The sequence below is a fragment of the Anopheles moucheti genome, chromosome 2, assembly GCF_943734755.1.
Source record: "Anopheles moucheti chromosome 2, idAnoMoucSN_F20_07, whole genome shotgun sequence".
Taxonomy (NCBI): domain Eukaryota; kingdom Metazoa; phylum Arthropoda; class Insecta; order Diptera; family Culicidae; genus Anopheles; species Anopheles moucheti.
Window position 1 is genome coordinate 44,341,782 of NC_069140.1, and position 10,105 is coordinate 44,351,886.

General features: G+C 45.6%; 1 protein-coding gene across 2 annotated transcripts; it reads left to right on the forward strand.

Annotated features, from left to right (window-relative positions):
• The first annotated feature begins 370 nt into the window (after positions 1 to 370).
• On the forward strand, positions 371 to 2,190 carry LOC128309918 (hsp90 co-chaperone Cdc37). Of its 2 annotated transcripts, XM_053046425.1 has the most exons (3): positions 371 to 554; positions 690 to 1,694; positions 1,734 to 2,190. In XM_053046425.1, the coding sequence occupies exons 1-3, from the start codon at positions 522 to 524 to the stop codon at positions 1,809 to 1,811; spliced, it is 1,116 nt and encodes a 371-aa protein (XP_052902385.1). In that variant the 5' UTR covers positions 371 to 521; the 3' UTR covers positions 1,812 to 2,190. The 2 variants fall into 2 exon arrangements, with proteins under 2 accessions (XP_052902385.1, XP_052902384.1); XM_053046424.1 differs by having other exon boundaries at positions 690 to 2,190.
• Positions 2,191 to 10,105: the final 7,915 nt, after the last annotated feature.

The following is a 10,105-nucleotide window of genomic DNA, read 5'->3' on the forward strand; positions in this document are numbered from 1 at the left end:
TGATTAATGTAGCTATGGTAATAATCATGCAGCTTATAGAAACTTTCAATAGTTTAGGATTATTTTTAGTTTACAAAGATTGTAAACCCCATGTGCAAACAACAGACAAATAAATATTAATATTCATGAAACGGCATAAATTCCATAAATTAATCGGGTTCTTTTCCCGAATTATTTTATAAAATTTTAAAATATTTCTTTGCAATATCCATGTAAACCTTAACATGGTTACATGGGTCAAACATTATTCAGCTGCTGTAAAGGTCTGGCAGAGTTTGAAATTGGTGGCTAGGTAGCAATGTCAAAAACAGCAGCGAAACGTCTGGAAGGAAACTCCAACTGTCAAAACGAAGGGTGGAAAACAATAGCATTAGAGAAAAAAAAAAATCAATCATACCAAGCGCAGAACGGTTACATTGAAAGCATTGTACGTAAATGAGATACGAATCATAACTGAAATTTAAGTTTTAATTGTGCGGTAATAGTTTAGTTGAGCAGCTGCAACATAAAACGGTATAAACATGGTGGATTACAGCAAATGGAAAGATATTGAGGTAGGGCAAATGGCAATGTTTCAGTGAGCGGCATATCAACAACACCACCCTCGTGCGGTGTTTTTTTATTCTGCCTATAGCATTTGGCGCAGGTTTGACTAACGAATCGGGTTTTGTTTTGATCATTTTTTCTAGATTTCGGACGATGAGGATGATACTCATCCTAATATCGATACGCCATCGCTTTTCCGCTGGCGGCATCAGGCTCGCGTCGAGCGTATGCAGGAGCAAGAAAAAACGAAGGAAACGATAGAAAAGAAGAAGCAAACGACCGTGGAAAAGTTAAAGGATGCGAAAGAGAAGCTGCAGCGAAAGGAAGGCAATCTAGACGAGCTAAAGAAAATCATTGATGAGCTGGAAAGGGAACAAGACCGCGTGAGACAGGAAGAAGACGAGCTGCGCAAGAAGGAAAAGATGCAGCCGTGGAACGTGGACACGATCAGCAAGCCGGGCTTTGCCAAGACGGTCATCAACAAGAGTGCAATAAATCGGAAGGAGGAAGAGCTGACCGACGAACAGAAGGAGATGAATCTGCGGGAATTTATCAAAAAGTACGAGAAGCAGATGAAACAATTCGGCATGATGCGGAAGTACGATGATTCGAAGAAGTTCCTGCAGGATAATCACCATCTAGTATGTGAGGAAACGCCCAACTACCTTGTCATTTGGTGCATCGAGCTGGAGATGCAGGAAAAGCACGAACTGATGGCACACGTGGCGCACCAGTGCATCTGCATGCAGTATATTTTGGACATTTCCAAACAGCTCGAGGTAGACCCGAGGGCCTGCGTGGCGTCTTTCTTTCAGCGCATTCAGGAGGCGGAAACCGAGTACAAGAATCAATTCTTGGGTGAAATTGAGGCGTTTAAAGATCGTATCCGCAAGCGAGCTCAGGAGAAACTGCAGAAGCTCATCGAGGACCAGGAGGAGGAGGAACGTAAGGCTAGGATTGGTCCGGGTGGGTTGGATCCGGTGGAGGTGTTTGAATCGTTGCCAGAAGAGCTACAGAAGTGCTTTGAGACGCGAGACATCGGAATGCTGCAGGAAGCGATGGCTAAACTACCACCGGAGGAAGCTCGCGTACACCTGCAGCGCTGCATAGATTCGGGTCTGTGGGTGCCGGATGCGAAGAGCGCTGCCGCCGCCACGTCTGGGGCTGGTGTCGAGGATGAAGCTCAGGAACCGGTGTACGTGGAGGTAAAAAGCAAAGGTCAAGAAACGAAAACGGATGCCAACGAGCAGGAGGAGAAACAGTAAAAGCCGAGGACCAGTACACCGGATGTTTGGGTGTAATTCGTAAATTACTTCTTTTCCACACGCAGAACTGGTGCGAAATGTGTATAGTCAACAACCGGTAAATGTTCATGCTTGAGAAGGTTTAGTTTCACGATGGATTGCATAGTTGGCGAAAAATCATTTTAAATGTAGTACAGCTTTTAAACTTGTCATTTGCCGTAATGACCCAAGGAAAGTCATGCCTGCCATATATTGGCTTACTGAATTGTGTTTGTACCGTTTCTCGTACTATACCACTCAATGCGTAGAATATTGTATTAATGCCCCATCCGTCGTCATCCATGCTACATCGTAACTAGTAAAACATATTTGTTTCGTAAGAAAATTTACTTTCCCGTCAAACACATACAACGACTAGTTATTCTACAATATCTCGGAAAGAAAGTAATGAATGTGTAAATGTTTATAAACCAACCCACTGATCGATCTTATTTTACCCGTATAGTAACATTTGGTGGCATGACGGTAGAGGACCGGACCAAAAACCTATCCGGACCAATCTCCCGTAGCAAGGACTGACTATCCGGCTACGTGGTAAAATAAGTCGATACGACCAGGCCGTTCTAACGAAAAACAAAAAAATTTGCAGGCAGTCCCCGGGATACGTTCCTCTTATATGCGGATTCGGAGATACTCGGATTTTGGAAATTCGACAGCTGAGTTAGTTTATAGCACAAAATATAGACAAACGTGTGAAAAATTGGTCGATAATAACCTTCGGTGTAATATGAAACCTTTGTTTCGACTGTGACTTTGAATTATAAAATAAATTGCACCAGGATTCGTCTTACGCGGAAATTCAAGTTACGCCGATTTTTCCCGGCTTATAGCGGTCCGCTTTAATAAAGTATCTCGGTAACTGCCTGTAGTAACATGTAAAATTGTGATCGAATTATGAATTGTAAAAACAATATACAACAATTGTTGTGTTGTGCAATAGTGGATGAACTAAATTTTGTTTTCCCTCAGTTCTTAGCAGTTCTTACCAAGGAAATATATGTGAAAAACTGTCTATTATCTGGGCATGTGTTCAGTGGAGAATCAAGAAGGATCCCTTGGAGGCCCAGGGCGGAATTATAAATGGGGCCTCTAATTTTAAAAACGATAAAATTGGGGGGCATTGGGGCCCTTGAAATGAGGCAAAGCTAAAGGCGCAGTAAGAAGGGGCCCATGAACTCACTTTGAATCATCCCACGGGTAGTTCGCGGTCAAATTTCGCCAGGGGTCTCTTGTGGTACCCTTCGGGGCTCCCTCTAGCATAAGGAGACTGGGCCTATGTATACAACTACTACATACATTTTTTGGGGCCCCCAACACGGCGAGGCCCTAGGCGACCACCTACTCAGTCTACCGATTGATCCGCCGTTGTTCCCTGTTCTCAACTCAACCACGAATCCGAAGATCAAACTATTAAATAAACTTTTAATAAACACACAAAAACACTGTCCACAACATACTTCATATAAACACGTACGTACCTAAAAGCGTTTAGGAGAAAGCGTCGCCACCAGCAGAAGCTGATTGCGCCTCATAATTGCATACGGTTTCTGACTGAGTATATAGTTTGCATGAATATACCGGCGAGCTGAGCCCGAGAAGGACGTGGACATCGCTCAGCATACGACGATACGGATAAAGAGCAGTGCAATAGATGTTAATATCACATATATCAGCAGATTGACTCGCGGTACTGTTTGCCTCCCACATTCCCACATGGTAATGCTTCTTCTTGATGACAATCTTTGTTGGGGGACAACAGAGAGCAAAATGGTAAGAATTAATCACCGTTAGTGTTTAGTGTCCAGCTTACAAGAGCTAGAGGAGCGCACGATCATCTCAGTCGTCATTGCATATTATTTTGAAGCGCTTTTCCTTTCGTCGAAGTCTCTCCGCGCATGTGATCGGAGCCACCAAAAAGCGACCGGTTTTGTGATTTCTGACACCAAGAGAGCATCCATGAAAGGAGATAACATCAATCTGATCCGCACAAGGATCCGCCATGTTTGTACATAACATATGGATATCGCATACTCACGTTATCATTCGCTTTGATGGTATTGATCAATTAGAGATCTTCTACTATTGGCGAATAGTTACACATCCTATCAAACCAGGGAGAGCGATCGATAGAGTAAATAGCTCAGGTACTGTGGCGAGAATCCTGCGTCTCGTTTCATCCATCCAGTTCATACAGTGCGTGCAGCGGCGGATCAAACGGTAGGCGGAGTAGGCGGTCGCCTATGGCCTCGCCGTGTTGGGGGCCCCAAACAACTTGTGCCGATTGTGCGATTTTTGGAAATCTAGCAGCAGAGTTAGTTTATAGCATAAAATCTAATTAAAAAGGGTAGAAAATTGGTTATCCTTGGTTAGATAATTTTTTTTTATTTGATTAGCTATATCGGCCCGGTTACACGGCTACGCAAGAGAAGTATGCAGTGTATTCAAACTCCTTCTTCTTTATCGGCACGACATTTTTAGGATGTTTAAGCTTTATTTACCCGTAGGATAGTCAGTGCTGCGTACGGAGGTTTGGTGGCCTAAATGAAATTTTTCCGTGGTCCTATCTTGTACAGACCGACTGCGCTACCAATACACCAACTGGCCGCCCTGTGAACCCTTATATGCCCTTTTACTTCAACCTATTCATGTATTCTATTTCTTGAACGGGATTTTTTCATCTGTTCGTAAATGATCCTACCGTTAGATGTTAGAATAGAAACCATGCTTGTTTTCACTTCCGCAATATTTGCAAGCTATTGCCATTGCGATACTCGTGGTGTGGTATTGTTTTCTCTCCCCCATTGAACCGTGAAAATGTCCAGCCTACGTGTTTCGAAACAGTATTGTGGTGGAGTATTGTGTTTAGTATTTCGATTGTCACAATTTCTGCAAGTTTGCAAGCCGGTAATGATGTTATAACCGACACAATCTATCAGTCTACTACGACATAGTTAGCAGGTCGCTAAAGAGCAAAAAAAAAAAAAAAATTCAAGACAGAAAACATAGAGCCTGAAATATTAAGGAAATAAAAGTCACTGTAGTAGCAGATAATGCGAAAAACGAAAACAAAATGTTACCAAAGAGCTAGCATGGGTTAACCCATTAATAACGCTGTATTGCCAACGGGCAAATTACTACTGTAAGGAAAAAAACCCTCGCAGGGATATTACTTGCAGTAGTCAGGCGAGGAATTGTTATTATAATAAAAAATAAATTCCGCTTCAAAAAAAAAAAAAGTCTACTACGACATAGCTAGCATTGTCATAGAATATAAATAAAATCATATTGCAATCATTAGAACATTCTTTTCCGTTCGATATTTGATACTTCATGGTTCTTGGAATACCATTTCTGTCTTTCTTGATTATTACTTATTCGAAGCTGGATTGTAGGTTCAGCTTATGTCCACCCATCCCAAAATGTTCAAACACTTCATCATATCCCCGTGTAGAATACTGTTCAAACTACATTGTTGTAATCTCGGAAACATTTGCATCGTTGTTAGACTGAAATTGTTTTAAAATTTCCAATTCGAAATCCATACGGTTGAAGATCATCGCCGCGAAATCGTTGATCTAAATTAAAAAAAGAACACGAAAAAAGATACTTGAAGAAATCAAGTATGCATTGATATAAAAACGATGTATTCAGTGAAGAACCTATCATAATAGTCTTGCTAAAACATTGTCGTGCGTGCTGAAAGCGGTCTCGTTTTTTGCATTGAAAACTCAGTTTGTTTGAGAAAAATTAGTGAGTGCTTTGTGGTGTTGTATACCTAAAATTTGCTACTGACTATCAAATTGTGCCTGAGGAGCACATAGTGTGTTTCATACGGATGTAAATGTGCAAGTGTAAATGTGACGAAATGATCGCAAGTGTCTTCACAATGAGCGAAGAGATCGGCCCAGAAATTCTTGGATTTTTTGACGCACGGACAACCTACCTAAAATTGGAGCATCAAACTTAATACGCGAAAATCAAGCGAACGATCGAAATTCACATTAATATGTGCCACTAGAGTTGACAAAATGCTGACAAATTTACCCAATGACAGAATCAGCTGGGCAACTGTGAAAACCACTATGCCGTAGCCGCGCACACAATTGTTTTCAGATTTCCGATACCAGGAGAGCATGGTTTCCCAGAGGTGACATCTGCAGCTTGGGACAAATTTGCCCATCACAATTGCTATTGCATACTATCAAACACGTGAGAACGATCGCTAATAAGTAATATCAATAAAACGGAAAGCATCCTTCATCTCGCTCAAACTTTCCGTCGGTTGGTACGAAATTCCATACAAAACCAGCTGTTTTCCGATTTCCGATAACAGGAAAGCATCCACGGAAGAGGTAGCACCTTGTACAGCAATTTTGGTCGAAAACCGCCGAAAGGTATGCAATATTTAAAGACTAACTTTCCCGTTGGTCGAGTAAAATTTTGCAGCAATTTTGTTCGAAAACCGCCGAAAAGTATGCAATTTTTAAACACTAACTTTTCCGTTGGTCGTGAAAAATTTCTTCGAAAACTACCAGTTTTCAAATGTATAGTACCAGGAGAGCATCCACGGAAGAGGTAGCTCCTGATACTGCGCCGTAAGGTATGCAATGTTTATACACTAACTTTACAACCAATTTTCCGCCGTAAGGTATGCAATGTTTATACACTAACTTTGCAACCAATTTTCCGCCGTAAGGTATGCAATGTTTATACACTAACTTTTCATACAAACCAGCTGTTTTCAGATTTCCGATACCAGGAGAGCATGTTGTTCAAGAGGTAACATCTTCCATCCCCCTCCCCCCCTTCCCCCGCCAAGATGGTGACCAAGATGGCGGCCAAAATGGCGGACACAAGATGGCGCACAATATGGCGGACAAGATGGCGGACAAGATGGCGACCAAGATGGCGGACACAAGATGGCGGACAAGATGGCGGCCAAGATGGCGGACAAGATGGCGACCAAGATGGCGGACAAGATGGCGGACAAGATGGCGGACAAGATGGCGGCAAAGATGGCGATCAAGATGGCGGCCAACATGGCGGACACAAGATGGCGGACAAGATGGCGGACAAAATGGCGGCCGAGATGGCGGACAAGATGGCGGACAAGATGGCGGCCAAGATGGCGGACAAGATGGCGGACAAGAAGGCGGACAAGATGGCGGCCGAGATGGCGGACAAGATGGCGGACAAGATGGCGGCCAAGATGGCGGACAAGAGGGCAGACAAGATGGCGGACAAGATGGCGGACACAAGATGGCGGACACAAGATGGCGGACAAGATGGCGGACAAGATGGCGGCCAAGATGGCGGACAAGATGGCGGACAAGATGGCGGACACAAGATGGCGGACAAGATGGCGGACAAGATGGCGGACACGAGATGACGGACAAGATGGCGGACAAGATGGCGACCAAGATGGCGGCCAACATGGCGGACAAGATGGCGGACAAGATGGCGGACAAGATGGCGGACAAGATGGCGGACAAGATGGCGGACAAGATGGCGGACACAAGATGGCGGAAACAAGATGGCGGACAAGATGGCGGCCAACATGGCGGACAAGATGGCGACCAAGATGGCGGACAAGATGGCGGACACAAGATGGCGGACAAGATGGCGGACAAGATGGCGGACAAGATGGCGGACAAGATGGCGGACAAGATGGCGGACAAGATGGCGGACAAGATGGCGGACAAGATGGCGGACACAAGATGGCGGACAAGATGGCGGACAAGATGGCGGAAACAAGATGGCGGACAAGATGGCGGACAAGATGGCGGACAAGATGGCGGCCGAGATGGCGGACAAGATGGCGGACAAGATGGCGGCCATGATGGCGGACAAGATGGCGGACAAGAAGGCGGACAAGATGGCGGCCGAGATGGCGGACAAGATGGCGGACAAGATGGCGGCCAAGATGGCGGACAAGAGGGCAGACAAGATGGCGGACAAGATGGCGGACACAAGATGGCGGACACAAGATGGCGGACAAGATGGCGGACAAGATGGCGGACAAGATGGCGGACACAAGATGGCGGACAAGATGGCGGACAAGATGGCGGACACAAGATGGCGGACAAGATGGTGGACAAGATGGCGGACAAGATGGCGACCAACATGGCGGACACAAGATGGCGGACAAGATGGCGGACACAAGATGGCGGACAAGATGGTGGACAAGATGGCGGACAAGATGGTAGAAAAGATGGCGGACAAGATGGCGGACAAGATGGCGGACAAGATGGCGGACACAAGATGGCGGACAAGATGGCGGCCAAGATGGCGGACACAAGATGGCGTACAAGATGGCGGCCAAGATGGCGGACAATATGGCGGACAAGATGGCGGACAAGATGGCGGACAAGAGGGCAGACAAGATGGCGGACACAAGATGGCGGCCAAGATGGCGGACACAAGATGGCGGACAAGATGGCGGCCGAGATGGCGGCCAAGATGGCGACCAAGATGGCGGACAAGATGGCGGACAAGATGGCGGCCAAGATGGGAGACAAGATGGCGGACAAGATGGCGGACAAGATGGCGGACAAGATGGCGGACAAGATGGCGGACAAGATGGCGGACAAGATGGCGGACAATATGGCGGACAAGATGGCGGACACAAAATGGCGGACAAGATGGCGGACAAGATGGCGGACAAGATGGCGGACAAGATGGCGGCCAAGATGGCGGACAAGATGGCGGCCAAGATGGCGGACAAGATGGCGGACAAGATGGCGGCCAAGATGGCGGACACAAGATGGCGGACAAGATGGCGGCCAAGATGGCGGACAAGATGGCGAGCAAGATGGCGGACAAGATGGCGGACAATATGGCGGCCAAGATGGCGGACAAGATGGCGGCCAAGATGGCGGACAAGATGGCGGACACAAAATGGCGGACAAGATGGCGGCCAAGATGGCGGACAAGATGGCGGACACAAGATGGTAGAAAAGATGGCGGCCAAGATGGCGGACAAGATGGCGGACAAGATGGCGGACAAGATGGCGGACAAGATGGCGGACAAGATGGTGGACAAGATGGCGGACAAGATGGCGGATACAAGATGGCGGACAAGATGGTGGCCAAGATGGCGGACAAGATGGCGGACAAGATGGCGGCCAAGATGGCGGCCAAGATGGCGGACACAAGATGGCGGACAAGATGGTGGACAAGATGGCGGACATGATGGCGGACTAGATGGCGGACAATTGTGGACAATAATTTTTCACGACCAATAGGAACGTTATTGTTTAAAAATTGCATACTTTTCGGCGTTTTTCGACGAAAATTGCTGTACTAGGTGCTACCTCTTCCGTGGATGCTCTCGTGGTACTATACACTCGGAAACTGGAGTTTTCGCAGAAATTGTTCACGACCAACGAGAAAGTTGTTGTTTAAACATTGCATACCTTTCGGCGGTTTCAAGCAAAATTGCTGTACTAGGTGCTCTTCCGTGGATGCTCTCCTGGTATCGGAAATCGGAAAACAGCTGGTTTTGTATGGAATTTCGTACCAGCCGACGGAAAGTTTGAGCGAAATGAAGGATGCTCTCTGTTTCATCCATCTTCCTTAAACTAGTGAATGCTCTCACGGGTTTGATAGTATGCAATGCAATAGTGATGGGCAAATTTTTTCCACGCTGCAGGTTATTTCACCTGCAGCGCAAATTTATTCCACCTCTTAAAAAACATGCTCTCCTGGTATCGGAAATCTGAAAACAATTGTGTGCGTGGCAACGGTATAGTGGTTTTTACAGTTGACCAACTGATTTGGTCATTGGACAAATTTGTCAGCATTTTGTCAACCCTCGTGGCCCTGCACCTAATGGATCGAAGAATGCTATAAAACATGATCAATTGTTGAAAAAGTTCAGTAAGTAGGACCTCACCACAGAAATCAACCGTTAATTTTTGTTCATCGCCTAAAACATCTACATGAGCAGTTGCTAAGATATTTCGCTGATTGTTACCGAAAAAGTAAACCGATTGGAAACTGTACCTTGCGCGAAAAAATCGTAGAAGGCGTTGGACTAATCAGGAATCATAAATGTACGTAAATCGTAGAAAATGTGATCCAAGTAGTGGCGTTAAGGTTCTCCTTAGCTCATACAAACGTTTATATATAGACTAGCTTAACGGCCCGGTTTCAGGGCTACGCAATAGAACTCTGAATTGTACGCAAGGGAACTTTGTTTTCTATACTTTGCTCATGTTTGTTTGATCATGGAGGTAGTCTTTCAACACAAAAAC